We start from the raw sequence: 18,416 nt of genomic DNA, 5'->3' as shown, positions 1-18,416 counted from the left end.
CCTTTTATTAATTTATGTCTATTAATTTGACTAAAACTTTTGCATTTAAAAACCATATCTAGTAAACACATGTGGTACATTAACTTCATTACTTAGTATTCCCCCCCCCCCCCAACGAGCCCGGAGATGAGATCTAGCCAATTGAAAATATTCTAACACATTCAATCATGATGTTGCTTTCTTGTAGGTAATTCAAGTGAATATGCAATGCATACCTCCTATCCGCAAATCTCAAGCCAGGTTCATGATTTTCCTCTAGAAATTTGCACTCACTTAATTAGAATAATTGTAGCACCCGCTCATCGTAAAGGATAAATACGAATATTCAACTACATAGAGAGAAGCATTGGGAATGGTGTTCAATGTTATTGACTTCGGATACTATTTGTTGAAAAAGTTATTTCTCTTCCGTGTAGATCATCAAGCTCTTTTGTATCTGATCAATAAAGTTGTCAGCTAGGGAAGATTGACCAGATGGATGATGTTTCTTCTCGAGTCATGGACTGAGATTTCTTACATACTACACTGAGGACCATCCAGAGTAGAGAGCATGACATTGTCTTTTTGTTGATAATGCTCTCATTTTCTGGCATGCTCGGTGGGAACTCAACTGAATTCTTGCTCCATCGCTCATTCGAGCCGGTGGAACAGTCTGGAAGAGTTTGCAACTAGTCCAGACTAGCCTCTAACAAGGGGACTTGGTCGAGTAGATCCACTTGGTCTAACTGGTCGAACAGGTCTAGCAAATCAACTTGGTCTAGCAGATCCAGCAAGTGGACTATGGAATGCTTAGGTTAGAGGTCTAATAGTGCTGGGGCGTGGAGGTCCTCTTCTTGCGAAGCAGATTGACTCTTAGGCTAGTCATGCATGACACATACAAGGCACTCTAAAGTTCGAGACTAGATCTTTAAGGTAAGAGAGATATTTGAGGTCTCTTGGGATTGTTTCCAAGATGTTTAAAAAACTGCTATAGATAGAGAGAGAGAGAGAGAGAGAGAGAGAGAGAGGGAGATTCTCTCCATATTTCCACGAATTGGGATTTAAGACGGGGGTCTCTCTCTCTCTCTCCAAGACGCAAAATCCCTCTCGTTTGGAGGGGTTAGAAACAATGGCGTTGGAGTACTAAAACCGCTCGTACTAAAAGCGCCTTTCAACAAGATTGCACAAACTTTTGCTAGAAAAATGGTAGAAGCAGAGCTCCCAAATCCAAGCGGCGATGGCAGCCTTTGAAAGGCTGAATCGAACGACTTATAACAGATCTTCTCTCCCTTTTAACAGGTTGGATTCTACACTAAACCAACTCTTCATTTTGGCCTTCCTTTCACCTTAATCATGTAGTAATTAGCACATTAACTTTTGCTTAATCCTACCCACTAATCACAAGAGGTTCATTTAATATGCAAACTATGCTACAACTGACATTCCTTTTTCTTTTTCTGTGGTTGACCATCCTCTGCCCTTCGTTCATTAGCTCTGCCGCCGCCAGGCGCTGCACTCGCGGATGTCATGTAGAAGGTATCGGTATATCCTGCATGTGCCTCTGCATTGCTTTTAAATTAAAACTTTACACCGATACAAGAAGATTTAGAATTTTTCTCATGTAGAAAAAAGCAGTCTTTTTCAGTGTTTTTCATACAATGCATAACATCAGGAGCTTCTGCTCGAGAGGCGCCGCATACCTAGCTAGGTCCACCGGGCCAGCGGTCCCGTGTCCCCCATCGTACCTAGCTAGGTATGCAGTGCCTCCCTCACAGAAGCTCATGATGTTGAGGTAAGTCGCAATGTGGGAATTATTGTGAGAATTTGTCCAAAACTTCTTGTCGCTGGGTATATTGCTGTTGCACACATTTTTTTAAAGGTGAATGTGCCCCTTGCAACATTTGGTTTAATACATTTGTCTTAAGTGCTATTGCTACTTGTCCCAAGTTTGATTCATGCTTGCAGGCTGTAGTATTAAATGCTGATCTTAATTTGTAGAGCAGCTAGCTGTGATAATGGTAGGTTTAACTCACCCAATCATGACGTTGCTTTCTTGCAGGTAATCCAAGTGAATATGCAATGCATGCCTCCTATCAACAAAGCTTGGCACAGGTTCATGATTTTCCTAGAGAAATTTGCACCATCTTTAGCATGGTTGTAGCACCTGCCGCTCATCGGCAAAGCCGGCCATCCGCTTGCTAATAAGTGTGCCTATATTGTAAACAAATGCAGAAAACAACATTAATCAGTAGGAGATCAAGGAGGCTGCCAATAGATACCAGCAGAAAGAGTCCTGCATTATATCATGGCGTCGATAAGCCAGCAGAGACTCCAACCGAGGTAAACGACATATGGTATTGAAAGTCTGTAAGCAATTAGATTCACTGCTTGGCTCATAATTGCATTATGCAATGAAACCAGCTTCGAACCATTATTAAAATTATGAGATGATACCATCGAACCAAGAATTTAGCCGGCATTAATGCTTCAAGAGGATCGCGATAAATATAGTTTGTAGTATTCTGCCCATTCCAAATTGCTGATGCGCAGATTAGCTTGCTGTTAGCCATAGCTGCATGTAACTTAAGACATTAAGAATCTGATAAATTCCCCTCATTTAGCTACTGCAAGAAAAAAACCTGCACTAGAGAGTCTAATTAGGCAAATTACATGTAATTGATGTAGCTTTGCTTCTGAGATTGCAGAGTGAGATTGCTGCAGAAAACAGGAGGGCATTAAGGAGGGAGTGGTGGTCATCGTCAGATCCGGCATTCCAGGCAGATTACTTCAAGGCGCGACCGCACCCGCCAAAAAACAATCGGTAGAGGAGGGGCAGTCATGATCAGACGTGCTCATTGAGTATATGAGCTGCTTCCAGGAACAATATAGTTTTAATTAGAGTTGCTGGTAGCCAGCATTATCCCCTTTGTTTATCTGCACAGGGTTCTTTTTTAGCATTACAAGTAGTCGTAGTCTGTGCGTGCGCGCTCCGGATACAAGCTCATACATCAGCTTACAATTTTGACACAAGCTTACTTATAGGTGCCTCTCTCGACACAATAGTAGGTCAAGTTTTAGGCTATATATTTTACCCTTCGGGGTTTGCATTTTGGGATTTTATGTTTTGCTCGGTCGATACAATATAAATTGCAGTTCTCTCTCTCTCTCTCTCTCTCTCTCTCTTTTGGTTATGCCATTTCCCTCTTAAATGCATGTCAAAGATGTTTGTGTTACCATATACATGAGGTCGTGATGTGTGTGAACACATTTAGAATCGTCGGGGCATTTTGTTCCTCTTTAGGAGGTTTTTTCTCCATGCATTGTATATATGTCCATTCTAGGACTATCTATCTTCCCATTGCACACTAAGTAAAACACTCTCTATTGTGTGCCTTGAGCTTCCTTCGTCTTCTCCAAGCTATGTATGTTTTCTTGTAACCCGAATTCCAACAATTGGTACCAGAGTAGGTTGTGTCCTTCCGGGTTCAGTCGCCAGCAGCTCCAGCACACGCTTGCTCACTTTCTTTGATTTTTGGGAGCTTTGGCGAGCGTTTGCAGGTGGACAAAAATTTCGGGAAAGGCGGTAGAGCTCAGTCTCCTTAGATTTTTTATTTGGGCTCATTTCGGACTCTGTTTCCACTATATGCGCAGTACTGCACATGCTATTTCGTCATTTTGTACAGAATTTCTGTCAGTGTCCTTTTTTGCATAACAGTCCCTTACAGTCTTCTACGGTTTGTGCTATATAGCACGTGTTGTTCCCACTTCGTTTCTCCTTTTTCGAGCAGTTTTCACATCAGGTGCAACATTTACCATGGCTAACAACAACACAGATGTGTTCAAGATATTTGCTGTTGAGGACAGATTGGATGGGGATAATTACCCTATGTGGGCTTACATGATGCAACATGTTCTTGTGTCAAAGGACGTTTCGAATACTGTGCAGGACATTGATGTACGTCCTGGTTTCGAGGATGTAGGCGATGTTGAAGATGTTGCAGTACTTGCTGCTGTTAGAGTTGTTTTGCCTACGACAGAACAAGCTCGTTGGGATGTAAAGGATGCGCAGGTTCATGCGTTGATTGCGTTGTCTGTGAAGCGCATCATTACTCCTCACATTCGTTTAGCGAAATCTGCAAAACAGGCTTGGGATATTCTGATCGGTCTTTATGCAAGCCGCAATATTGAGGCAAAAATTGCATTACTGCGTAAAGAGCTGGAGTCAAAGATTATACATGAGGAAGATGATATGGGCACTTTCCTTGATGATTTCAAGGATATCAATGAGCAACTTATTTTTGCAGGTGAAGTCATTTCAGATATTCCCTTGTGCAAACTGTTCTTGATGCCTTGCCAAATTCTTACCAGACTTTTGTTAGTACTTGGAGATTTATGACCGAAGGAAATCCTGAAGTTATCAAGTTTGATGCATTGTGCACATTGTTGTTACAAGAGTCACTTTCCAGAAAAAACAGGACTAAACAGCGTGTAGTTGAACAAATTTTATTGCTGCACAAAGGAAGGGTGGTAACAACAATGCAGCCACTTCTTATGGTTCTTCTGCGAGCGGAAAATCACCTGTTACTAATGCTTCTGCTGGCAACAATTCGTTTAGAAACTCTTGTAATAAGGACAAAAAGAAGATGTGATGCCATTATTGTAAAGGTAATGATCACTTGATCAAGCAGTGTCTTAAGTTGAAGACCAAAGAGGCTAAGAAGAAAGAGGGTGGTTCCACTACAAATGTTTGTTCCATTACAAATGTAAACTATTGTTGAGTCTTCTGTGAAAGGAGACTCTGATGCTGATGTTGATACAAAATGGGCTTTTAGTGTAGAGTGTACCTATAATCCTCTTGTCCATGATGCATGTATATCAATTGTTGCAGATTCACATGTGTGGTATTTTGACAGTGGTGCTATAAAACACATTACCTCACATCATGATTTGTTCACCTCTCTTGAGTCTGTCTCTCATAAGAATTTAGTTACTTGTGTCAACAACGCCTCTTATCCGGTTAAGGGAGTTGGAAAGATTGTGCTTATTACTGCTGCAAATGCCAGTTCTTTCATACTTGTTGATGTACTTTGTGTACATGGGATCAAGAAGAATCTTTTGTCTATATCTGCACTTGCTAGACTTGGACTTGTAGTCAAGTTTGTGGATGACAGATGTACAATACATGATCTCAGTTTTGGTAGATGAAATTGTTGCATCTCGCATATTATATCGTGGGCTGTATAAGCTCACTTTGTACGACAAGTGTGGGCAAAATTTACAAATGCAGTTTTAGATTCAAAGGCTATTTCATATGAAAAACTTTGGCATGCACGTTTTGGTCATTTGAATTTTGCCAGTTTGCTGCGCTTGCAAAAATCTGATATGGTTTCTTCTTTGCCGCCTCTTGAAGCACCTGTCAAACATGTTTGTGAAGACTGTATTTTGGGTAAGATCCAGTGTTCTAAGTTTCCAAAGGATGGTTCGGTTAAGGCCACATGCAGATTGCAGCTTGTGCATAGTGATGCTTGTGGGCCCATGCAAACTCCATCCTTGTGTAATTACCTTTACTTCATGACCTTTATTGATGATTACTCCAAGCATGCACCATGGGTATTTCCGCTTAAAGTGAAGTCCGAAGTATTTATGTGCTTCAAACAATTTCTGGCTATCAGTGAAAATGTCTCGAAATGTACTATAGACACTCTCCGTTCTGATCGAGGGGGGGAGTATATGTCTCATGAATTTAATGCATTTCTAGCTAATTGTGGGATAAAATACCAATGTACAGTGCCTTATACTCCTTAGCAAAATGGTGTTGCTGAGAGGAAAAACAGGTTACTTACTAAAATGGCACGATGTATGGTCAAAAGTCAAGCTTTGCCGCATTCTTTTTGGCTTGAGGCCATCATGTGTGCCACTTATATACTAAACTGGTGTCCGACAAAAGCTTTGCAGTCTATTACTCCATGTGAAGCATGGCATGATAGAAAGCCTTCTATTGAGCACATGCATGTTTTTGGTTGTTTGGCATATGCTTTGGTGCCACAAAAACAACGCAAAAAATTGGATGATAAGCCTGTTAAATGTATTTTTGTTGGTTATAGTGCTAAAAGCAAAGGTTACAGATTGTATCATCTGCAAAAAAAGCATATCTTGGTCTCAAGAGATGTTGTGTTTGTGGAAGGTTCTGTTCAGCGCCCTTGTGGAAGGTTGTATCATTTGCAAAAAAAGCATATCTTGGTCTCAAGGGATGTTGTGTTTGTGGAAGGTTCTGTTCAGCCCTTGCTATCACGTACTTATAATTTTGACACAAGCTTACTTATAGGTGCCTCTCTCGACAACAATAGTAGGTCAAGTTTTAGGGTATATATTTTACCCTTCAGGATTTGCATTTTGGGATTTTATGTTTTGCTCGTTTGATACAATGTACATTGCAATTCTGTGTGTGTGTGTGTGTGTGTGTGTGTGTTATGCCATTTCCCTCTTGCATAACAGGTCTTGTGTTCAACTCTTGTCGTCGGCTAAATCTTTAAGGTCTCTTGAGATAGTTTCCTACGACGTTAAAACTCTCTTCTTCTTCTTCTTCCTCTCTCTCTCTCTCTCTCTCTCTCTCTCTCTCTCCCCAACATGTGTAATGAAGCGTCAAAGATGTTTGTGTTACCATATATATGTGGTAGTGATGTGTGTGAACACACTTAGGACCGTCGGGGCATTTTTTTCCTCTTTAGGAGGTTTTCTCTCCGTGCATTGTATATACGCCAATTTATTCTAGGACTATCTACCTTTCCATTGCACACTAAGTAAAACACTCTCTATTATGTTTCTTGAGCTTCCTTCATCTTCTCCAAGCTATGTGTGTTTTCTTGCAACCCTAATTCCAACAATTGGTATGAGAGTAGGTTGTGTCCTCCCGGGCTTAGACGCCAGCAGCTCTAGCACACACCTGCTCACTTTCTTCGATTTTTGTGATCTTTGGCGAGCATTTGCACGTGGACACAAATTTTGGGAAAGGCGGTAGAGCTTAGTCTCCTGAGATTTTTTTATTCGGGCTCATTTCGGCCTCCGTTTCACTACAGGTGCAGTACTGCACATGCTATTTTGTCATTTTGTACAGAATTTTTGTTAGTGACCTTTTTTGCATAGCAAGTCCCTTACAGTCTTCTACAATTTGTGCTATATAACACATGTTGTACCCGCTTCATTTCTTTTTTTTTTTGGGCAGTTTTTACATAAGGTGCAACATTTACCATGGCTAACAACAACACATATGTGTTCAAGATGTTTGCTGTTGAGGACAGATTGGATGGGGACAATCACCTATGTGGGCTTACATGATGCAACATGTTATTGTGTCAAAGGATGTCTTGAATATTGTGCAGGACATTGATATACGTCCTAGTTTCGAGGATGTCGCAGGTCTTGTTGCACGAAATTCTGCTGCTAGAGTTGTTTTGCCTAAGATAGAACAAGCTCATTGGGATGTAAAGGATACGCAGGTTCATGCGTTGATTGCGTTGTCCGTGAAGCGCACCATTACTCCTCACATTTGGTCAGTGAAATCTACAAAACAGACTTGGGATATTCTGACAGGTCTTTATGCGAGCCGCAATGAGGCAAAAATTGCATTGCCGCGTAAAGAGTTGGAGTCAAAGATTATACTGAGGAAGATGATATGGACAGTTTCCTTGCTAGTGTCAAGGATATCAATGAGCAACTTATTTCTGCAGGTGAAGTCATTTTAGAAAGTTTCCTTGTGCAGACTGTTCTTGATGCCTTGCCAAATTCTTACCAGACTGTTATTAGTACTTGGAGATTTATGACCCAAGGAAATCCTGAAGTTATCAAGTTTGGTGCATTGTGCACATTGCTGTTACAAGAGTCACTTTCCAGGAAAAACAGGACTAGACAATGTGCAGTTGAATAGGTTTTATTGCTGCTCAAAGGAAGGGTGGTAACAACAATACAGCCACTTCTTATGGTTTTTCTGCGAGCGGAAAATCACTTGTTACTAATGCTTCTGCTAGCAACAATTCGTCTGGAAACTCTTGTAATAAGGGCAAAAAGGAGATGCAATGCCATTATTGTAAAGGTAATGATCACTTGATCAAGCAGTGTCCTAAGTTGAAGGCCAAAGAGGCTAAGAAGAAAGAGGGTGGTTCCACTGCAAATGCTTGTTCCACTACAAATGTAACTATTGTTGAGTCTTTTGTGAAAGGAGACTGTGATGGTGATGTTGCTGCAGAATGGGCTTTTAGTGCAGAGTGTACCTATAATCCTCTTGTCCATGATGCATGTATATCAATTGTTGCAGATTCACATCACCATGAAAATCTCCAAGTTTTTACCGCGCTGTTTTACCGCTTTCTGTAGAGAAAAGGTGCAAATTCAAGTAGAGAAACAAGAGAGAGGAGGACGGGATTTTTTTTGTGTTTAAAATATTACCGTGCCTATTTTTGCTATTATTACCATGTATATTACTGTTGTTATATCCGACAGCCAAATTTAGCGCATAAACTTTCAAATTCTGGCTTAACCCTCCTCCCCCTCCCCCCCCCCTCAAATTTTGGTGTTTCCCTCCTCTTAATAAAAATTAAAGAATATTGTATATAATTTTTAAATTTAAAAAAAAAAGAAAGAGAGAGAGAGAGAGAGAGAGAGAGAGAGAGAGAGCAGAGGAGGCAGGGGACATAAGATTACACTTGGTTACAACTAAAATAATCATTGTCAATTGTTTAATATAATTAAGCATATTCTCAAATCTAAAGAGAGGAAGAGTGGGGGAGAGAGAGATGAATGGATTACACGACCAAAAAACTTCATAGCTGCAAAATGTTTATGAATCATCTTTCAAAAGATCTCTACATGAAGCATCATCCAATTCTAAGCCCATGGCTCCTAAATCAATAAAGAGAGAGACAGAATTGTCATTTGTGGATGCATTGCCTTTATCATCTTTGAGTTTGTCATTCTCCATCTCATCATCTTCATCATCATGACAATCACCCTCGATAAGACTTGCTGCCGCCGGACTTGATTCATTGACCTCCCTCTCCTCTGTTTCCACCTCATCCAAGGTCGGAGGTGGAAGAGGGTCGAAGATAGTCTCCACTTCATTAGTAAAAAAAATGGTTCTCCCTCGAGGTGTTATGGGAATTACGAACCAAAGTTTTGGTTGGTGGATTGTTGGGATATAGATGACCTATAAAATAGAAGCTCAAAGTGAGTAACATTGGTATAACTAATGCTACAAGCAAATAAGAACAAAAAAGGTACATGTCACTCATCTGCTCACAATTGCACAGTAAAACTAAATTGTCATACCTCCCTGTGTGATGCACACTAGAGTCCACCATGTAGAGGCCATTCTCATGTCATCTAGACACATTTACAAACCACTTTCAATCGAAGATAAAGGTATGAAAAGTTCTAAAATTAAACTTTAGTATCCTTTCAATAGTTCCACAGTACTTGGCTTCATCATCGTCTATGTCAAAGTTGCCGATGATGGCACAATCCATGGTGGTTCTACGCTTGTCAATGTGGCACGTACAAAAGTGATGACCCTTTGACCACATAGAGTTAAAAGAAAGGCACTACAAAATAGAAAAATATATTAATTTATCAAATATATATTAAAGATAATTTCAAGAAATAGCATTACAATATGGTTTAGGTATATGAGTACTCTACCTCTGGTATGCAGCCTCGTGAATACTCCCTTTCTTTGCTGGTGATGTCTTCTCCTCGTGCTTTTGACTCGGTCATTCTCTCATGAATCCACTCTGCACTAATGAGATTTGGGAAACATGCAAGGTGTCTAAGCATTGGGGGTGCCCTCCTTCCTCCACGTGCTTGTTTCCATGTTTCCCTCTTTTGCAAACGACTTGCCTTTGCCACTGTCTACAAGTCCACCAACTTGGTCATAATCTTTGCATTGAGAATGCAAAGTTATCGACCACTCGGGATAGATTCATATCCATGTTAAGTAGTTTTCCCTTTCTACTTGGCAAGTGTGAATTCAACCTTGCATCTTCCTCAGCTGACTACATGCGAGGCATTGAAGGATCAACTTGTGCCAAATACTCTGATATGTGAACGATCCACCCTTCGGCCATACATGCCTCTGGTTGAGACTGTAGCCGCACAAAATCTTTGAGAGTCTTTAAAAACCTCTCTAAGAAGAACATCCATCATGCGTGCACTACTCCACATATAGCGATCTCCTCCATCACATGAACCAAGAGGTGAATTTGACTAAGAGGACCGATCGAGGAAATTCATCTTCAATGACGCACACAGTTTTTGTTGCAAGTGTTTGAGTAGCAGGGATAGCATCTATTTCTATTTCCTTGGAGCTCACAAACTTGCAAGAAAACACACAAGGATACACTAAGTGCTAGTTGAAATTATTGTGTACATAAAAAAGGTGTATTTTAGTGGAGTCTTGTGGTGTACCTTACTAGCTCTCCTAGTTTGAAAATAGTGTCCCTGACTTTCTTGTCTTGACATATACACACACTCATCGGCAGAATGAACTACAATATAAATCAAGGAAAGGAAAAGCGAGTGATAGTCATACATACAAACTATAGATAGAATAGGGAGTATGAAGATTACCTCAAGTATCTTGTGCCAATCATGGGACTTCAACCCATACAATTGAACGCTTCCACCCTTATTCGCTTTTGTGAAAGCTCCCTTTATCGACCTCATTATCCTGTTGGTGTGCGAATAGAGGCAATGGTACCCTTCACCTTGTCTAATTCTTCTTTGGCTAGCATCCATGGTGCTTTAGGAAGCATAATATTTCCATTTGGGGCACGCCGTGGAGTAGCAGAGGCGGGGAGACATTTTAAAAGCCTCAAATCCTCCCTCGCACCCAAAGAGTCCTTCTTGCCAATAATTTGGCCCCATAGTGTTTGAGCTACATTCTTGAATATGTACATGGGATCCAAGAGGTGTTGTATTTTTAAGTCCTTCCAATATGGAAGCCTTAAAAATATGAAATTCCTTGATATACCTTTTGGTGAAGGACACGGAGCCGGATTTTTGTTGTGGTGTTCTTCCCAAATGGTTGCCCAATCTGCCATCGTGAGCTTTAGAGGAGTCTTCCCATTTGTTGGAGCCTTGTGCTTGTTATGCCCTTGGGGTAAGAAATAATGGTTGTTTGGATAGGTTACCTTGCGCAAGTAATCCGGCCTCTCTGTCACCAACGATGGTCCGCAAGCAGGACATGCATTGTGCCCCGATGTGGACAACCCTGCATACATATCATATAGTTAGAGAGAGGAGTGAACTAAAGTGAACTAAAGGGAGAGAGGAAAAGCGAGATAGAGGAAAGGGAGTTACCATAAGTCTCTCCAAGCCCAGGATAGTCGTGCATAATCCACATAAGGATTCCCCTCACAATGGTCTCTCTCCCCGCCTTTGCAAGTGAGACATCGACAACATGAATAACTCTTCCAACTCCTCGATGAGGGGCGTGGGGTAAATGTCAATATTTGAAACTTTGTACTTCCTTGGCACAAGCAAGGAAAGAAGTATAATGCCCTTCTTGGCTGTTTCCCATGGTGGAATATTGTAGTTGACGATCACCACAGACCAAGTCCTCCATGAAGTAGACTTAGTGCCGAAGGGGTTGACACCATCACTTGCTAACCCAAGCCTCAAGTGTCGAGGCTCCAACCCAAACTCTGGCCATTGAGTTTCGATGTGCCTCCATGCAGGTGAATCCGTAGGGAAACACATCATTCCATCATTTGAGCAATGGTTCACGTGCCACGCGAGAAGCTCCACGATAGACCTCCTTTTAAATATGTGTTGGATGCGAGGAATTAATGAAAAATTTCTTAATACCTTGCGGGGTAGGTGTGCCCCGCTCACTCCTGTCTTGTATCGTGCCTCCTTGCACACAGGACAGGAGGTAGCATGTGCATGCTCATTGCGGTATAGCATGCAATAGTTGATGCACGCATAGATGCGCTCATACTCCATTCCAAGTGCAGTGACATACGATCTAGTTGGTCGACAATTTGGAGGCATGTGGTGATCTTCTGGCAACATTTTTTCCATCAAGCTATAACAAACATGCGCATTAGTATAATTGCTAGAAGACGGCACCATAAAGCGAGTGGAGAGTATATAAAAGCCACATTTCATACTTACAAAAGTAGTGCATCGAAACTTGCATTACTCCAACCGAATTTTCCTTGCAAGTTAGGACTTCCAACGATGCTCGGAGCACCGAGTACCGTGCACCGTTGTAAAGAGGTGTTCAAACACTTGTCATCTATCCTCCATTTTGACAGCCCGTTTAGTGTAAGATTGACAATCATCCTCACACATGTCGCTCTCATGAGGTAGTAACTCATCACACATGTCCAACATGTGCTCATACTCTGCCTCAAAGTGCGACGGAGACGCCATAGGAGCTGTGGACGTAGAGCCAACGGGAGGATCACCATGCGGTGCCCCAAATCGCCCAGTCGCTCTTGCCTCTGCCATTCGGCCTTGCGCGCCGGTGCACCACCACCGAACGCGGACCAATGGGGCACCTACTCAAGTGACGGGTGAGTCGCGCTATCATCTCTCCAAGCGTTTTTTTGAGGATGCCAAAGCCCTTCGTTCTCCACGTGCTCCAAAGCAATGCGCCTCAAGTGAGGGATTTGCCCTTTTGCACTTGGTGTAAGGACAAGGGAGTTTTTCCTTGAGCCAACAATTGCGCTCAGGGCCTCCAAGGGGACCACGATCATCCCAGTCGATGTCCTGCACACGTAAAATGTTGTTTATTTAGTCATGTGTCGTAAAAATTAAATAATTAGAAAAACACTTAATTCTATTAGAAAAATTACATATAGTTAAAGTCAAAGGAATAAATGACAATGAGTGCTAAAATTATTTTTAACTAAAAGAGAACTTAAAAAATGCAATTAATAAACATTTAAAAGTACTACAAAATAAAGTATCCATAATTAACAATCTTCATCAAAAAACTCAAAAGGCTAAAAAATGAAATAATGTATAGCTAAGGGTAGAGGGGGTGCGTTGTACCCCCCTCCCCTCCCCCTCCCCCGCAACCTCAGATTTGCATGTAACCGTTTGAAATGACCGGTTGCGGTAATATTGGCGGTAATTGACGCGGTAATAACTGGTGCCTAAAATAGGCAAGAAGGGAGAGTATGCCGCGTTTTTGCTGCATACTCTGTGTTCTTGCTCTACGCCATTGCTCCTAGGCTTATCCCCCCCCCCCCCCTCTCCCTTTCCCCTCTCCCTTCACTCTCTCTCCTTCTCCAAGCTTCCCAAGTTTTGTCGAAGGGAGTTTTGTCCAAGTTTCATCGAAGGGGGTTTTTTGCCATCGTCTTTGGAATCTCAACCGTGCTACAAAAAAAGAGATAAACACAAAACAAAGCACATCTCCCCTCTTTCCCTTTTGTTTTCTACTACACACACACACACACACACACACACACATTTAAAAAAAAAGAGAGAAAATAGAGAATCCATAACATACCTGTTCATTTGGAAATGGTTGCTTCGCACGACTTGTTTGAAATGGTTGCTTTGGTAGGCTTCTTTGAAAATGGTTGCTTTACTAGGCTTGTTTGGAAATGATTGCTTTGCTCAGCTTGTTTGGACAAAATGTTATATATATATATATATAGATAGAGAGAGAGAGAGAGAGAGAGAGAGAGAGAGAGAGAGAGAGAGAGAGAGAGAGAGAGAGAAATTTAAAGAGGGAGATAAATGGAGAAGGATAAATAGAGAGAGAGGAGAAGGGAAATAGATAGAGAGGGAGAGAAAGAGAGAGAGATAGATAAAGAGAGTGAGAGAGAAAGAGGGATAGAGGTAGATACAGAGAGAGATAATTAATGAGAGGGAGATAAATAGAAAAACAGGGGGATAAAGAGAGAAAGAGGGAGAGAGTTAACGAGAGGGAGATAAATGGAGAGAGACAGATAGATAAAGAGAGAATGAGAGAAAGAGGGAAAAAGAGAGAGAGAGAGAGAGAGAGAGAGAGAGGGAGGGAGAGAGGGAGAGAGAGAGAGAGAGAGAGAGAGAGAGGGAGAGATAGGATAGAGAGAAAGAGGGGGGGAGAAAGAGAGATAGGAATAGATAGAAAGAAAGAGAGAGAGAGAGAGAGAGAGAGAGAGAGAGAGAGAGAGAGAGAGAGAGAATGGGAGAAAGAGTGTGTGAGAGAGAGAGAGATAGAGATAGATATAAATAGAGAGGATGAGGGATAGATAGAAAGAGAGAGAGAAAGAGGGAGAGATAGAGAGAGAGAAAGAGGGAGAGAAACAGGGAAAGAGAGAGAGAAAGAGGGAGAGATAGAGAGAGAGAGAGAGAGAAATAGAGAGGATGAGGGATAGATTGAAAGAGAGAGAGAGAAAGAGAGATAGGAGAGAGAGAGAGAGAGAGAAAGAGGGAGAGAGAGAGAGAGATAGGAAGAGAGAGAGAGAGGGAGATAGATAGATAGATTTTATTATCATCCCCGGAGGTCAAATATGACCTATGGGACCAAAGTTACATGTGATGTCGTATGTGTATGGTTGATGAGTGACTCTCGATGCTCCAAAACTGTGGTGATGCGAGGCGCAATGGAGAGCCCACCCTTTGGCTGCGAGAGGAAAGTGTGTAGGTCTACATCATGGCTGAAAATGTGAGAGAAGCAAGTACGGATGTGACCAAAAGTTGAGCACTCTAGTAGTGTGTGGTACTCAGACTCTCGAACTTTCAATGAGCATAATGTGCACATTCGATTTAACTGTTCTCCATTGCCCCAACGCCCTGTCTAGCATCGAAGGAAATGGGAGCTAAGCTGAATGGCTGCGATAGTGCGTATCGCCGACAAGGGGATAGGCTCAAGCAAGTACGTGTGAGTACGGATTTATCTTTTAGCAAAGAACATGGTTTTGTAGTTGGGGGCAATATGAGTGGTGTAATGTATGAAGCGTGACTCACGGGATTTCTCCCAAGCCGTAATGCATTGACGTTGTAGAAAAAATTCATTCACTTGGGAGTCAATTGAACATCATGTAGAAAGTATAATGCATCCCATCTCCCAAACTGCTTCTTTATGTCTTGCATCCATCCCGTGCTCAAGATCTTGCTTTTATGCGTCTTTTGAACTTTTTGCTTGCTTCCCATGCAATTGTAGGAAGACGATGTGAGGGGTTTTGACGCATCTTTATCATGTAATCCACAACTCTTTCCATGCCCATAACCTCAATTGGAAGACATCCCGACTCAAGAAGTAGGAGCATATATGGTGTTTGTGTCTTCACTTGGAGAAAGTTTGTAAGGAAACACTTTTGGACATTCTCAAACTCTTTCCAAGTAGACTTTGAGATGCTCCCGCCCCACACTTCAACTCCATAAAGAAGAACTGGTGTTATCAATGCATCAAAAAGATAATTCTTGAGAACCCAACACTTGATGCTTCCCGCATTACACATGTTCTCAAATGCATAATATGCTCTTTTTCTCTCTTCCAAATGACGCATAGCACATTCATGCCACTTGTGATTGGACGGAACCTCAAGGCCAAGGTCCTTAAAGCTCTCAACAGCTTCAAGTGTCTCATTGTTGTACACAATGCATGGCTTCTCCTTATGGTTGGATTTCACAAGCATAACCTTTGTTTTGGATTCATTCACAATCAGCCCACTATGCAAGCAAAAGTTTTCAAGGACAACCATAAGCTTTTGTGCATCTTCTAAAGTGTGTGCTAGAAGCACCACATCATCCGCATACAACAAAATCATGATTACCGCGTTGCAAATAGTGACCTATTCAATGCCTTCTTCTTGCATAAAGTCAAGTACCATTTGTTTCAATTGATCGATGCATAGACCAAAGAGAGTTGGTGACAACGAACATCCTTGTTTAACCCCAATAGTGCTCACAAAAATTTTTGAAATTTCTCTTCCCATGTGCAATTGACAAATCACCTTCTCATACATTCGAGAAACCGCAAGCATAAACTCACTTGGCACTTGGAGTTCTTCCATCCTTCTCCACAAATTGTTACGTGGAATCATATCAAAGGCTTTCTTAAAGTCCACAAAACAACACTGCAATCGCTTGCATTTCAACCAACTTTCCTCCATGAGAACACGAAGAATGGCAAGATGATCAATGGTGCTATCGCATCGACGAAAACACGCTTGTCCCTTTGCACGCTTGTCATTCTCTTCAGCCCAATCACTCAATTTCATCTCCATTATGCACCCAAACAACTTTGCCATAAGAGACCTAATCATTATAGTCCGGTAGTTGTTTACATTCTTTACATCCCCTCGTTTATGCAAAGGCTTAACCCAATTAGTACTCCAATCATAGGGCATACCATGTTGAAGTGCAAGATTGAACATATCGCACATCCACTCGTGGATAAAATCTCCCATCCATTTGATCATCTCTGGCTTGATACCTTGAAGATCTCCCGCTTTGCAAGTGGCCAACTTTTCAAGCCCACTGTATACATCCTCAATAGTAAAAAAAGAGGACATACATGGGAGTGAACCATAAAATGGTATTTTTTCAGCATTTGCTTGCTCATATAATTGCCTACATTGTGTGTAAATATCCACAAGACTCAAGTTACCAAAGTTCTCAACCCGTTTGTCCCTCAAGTTTCTCCAAAATCTTCCATAAGCATGTGCCTTTTCTTGGACTTGAAAAAGTTGTTGCTTTACTTCCCATCTTCTTCTCTTCTTTTGAATCATTGCCTTGTATGTATGCAAATGACTTTGATAGTTGTCTTTGTCCATAGTTGCATCAAGCTTTATCAAGAACTTTCGAGCATCTTGTCAAACCACCTTTTGCGTGATCTATCTTTGTTGATACCATGGAGATGATTTATAGCAAAGCATTCTTCGGCACAAGAACAAATAAATTTCTTGAAAGCTTCCCATTTATTTTCCAATGGTGCATTATATTGAAGCTTCTTCATCCATAATTTATGCTCAACCATTTTAGTGTACATTGGTGCCCGTTTGAACTTCATACATAGAGATAATTTCTCTTTTCTTTGGTTGAGATTATCATGCTTAGTTGCTTCTCCACATGAAAGGTCAATACATAAGGTGCGATGGTCAGATTCCGGGGTCCATTGGCCAAACACAAAACTCTTTATGCGATACATGATGGCTTCGGAGAGTAGCATATAGTCAATCACACTGTCCCCATTATGTCTCCTACATGTAAATCCATTGGTTTCACTCCACACAGATACACCATTGGCAATGGGCATACATGTGCTATTATACATGTGTAAAAGTAACTTTCCATAGTAATCCGGCTCTTTCTCATCCATTTAAGGACGATCATACAAGTGAACTTCCTCCAACTCCCTTGAAATGTATGGCATATCAAATTGTTCAGTTTCATGTTGTAATGTTTTTGTGCGAGCATTCATATCCCCGAATACAATAACATCACCTTCACCTTTGAAATAAGAAATTTTCTCTTCTAAATAAAAAAATGGCTGATCTCTATCCATGCAAGCATAAAAAGGAAAATCATGATGAGGAATGTAGCAACCGGCTACAAAAATGGGTGCTCTTTTTGGTGTCATAATTTTCAGCCATACATAACATTTGTACTTTTCATCTTTCACAATTGATAAAAAATCTTCCAATCATTTATTAACCATACATGCTACCCCTCCTTTTCCTCTTCGTTGCTTAAGATTCTTTGACCACATCAATGAATGTACATTGTAATTCTCCAAACCGTTAATCCTTTGTGTATCATGCTCCCAAGTTTCAACAAGAAGTACAACATCGTCTTTGCTTGTTAGTTCATCAATGTCAACCCCCGCATTCCATGGGTATCCATTACAATTCCAAAAGCATATTTTCAATTGTAACTCGGTCTCATAGGTCACACATCTCTATTTGCTCAAGGGATTTGCCTCCTCCTTGGGCACATTTTCTTCATGAGAGATCTTCTTGTTTTTTTAATTCTTTTTCTTATATGCCTTGCGACGCATAATTTGTTGCTTAATAATGCGATCTTCCATACAAAACCATTTGTATCCCTCAAATAGATCCAACTATTATCAAGGATAATCTTTCGCTTGGTCTCATCCGGCATGGTGCATACAATTGGCCGTTCTCCCAAGCAAGGATCTCCTTGCTTCCCCACTCTATGTGCTCCATAGACCATAACTCCGGACATGTGAAATTGGGCTTTGAAGAAATCTTTGATAACAATGGCAAGAGAAGGAGGTGTCTCTAGCTTGTCTTCGGGAATTCCACGAATAACAATGTTCTTGGAACGTCGCTCCCGTTACTTCAACTCCTCTACATGAAGATTCTCAACATTCTTTGTTTGAACCATATCTTGCATGAGTGAGGAATTAGAAACCACATTGCTACCACATACATCATTCCAAGACTTTTTTGTGCATACATTCATCATGTCACATACATCCC

General features: G+C 41.2%; 1 protein-coding gene across 2 annotated transcripts; it reads left to right on the top strand.

The window, feature by feature from the left end:
* Nucleotides 1–1,045: 1,045 nt before the first annotated feature.
* On the top strand, nt 1,046–3,157 carry LOC147454636 (uncharacterized). 2 transcript variants are annotated; one of them, XM_086517389.1, is made up of 5 exons: nt 1,046–1,278; nt 1,472–1,515; nt 2,039–2,091; nt 2,212–2,319; nt 2,685–3,157. In XM_086517389.1, the coding sequence occupies exons 1-5, from the start codon at nt 1,217–1,219 to the stop codon at nt 2,802–2,804; spliced, it is 387 nt and encodes a 128-aa protein (XP_086373515.1). In that variant the 5' UTR covers nt 1,046–1,216; the 3' UTR covers nt 2,805–3,157. The 2 variants fall into 2 exon arrangements, with proteins under 2 accessions (XP_086373515.1, XP_086373514.1); XM_086517388.1 differs by lacking the exon at nt 1,046–1,278 and having other exon boundaries at nt 1,287–1,515.
* The last annotated feature ends 15,259 nt before the right edge of the window (nt 3,158–18,416 follow it).

This window comes from Adiantum capillus-veneris, chromosome 7, assembly GCF_014529385.1.
Source record: "Adiantum capillus-veneris isolate H3 chromosome 7, ASM1452938v2, whole genome shotgun sequence".
NCBI lineage: Eukaryota > Viridiplantae > Streptophyta > Polypodiopsida > Polypodiales > Pteridaceae > Adiantum > Adiantum capillus-veneris.
Note: the sequence above shows the minus strand (reverse complement) of the source record. Positions and strands in the feature narration are given on the sequence as shown.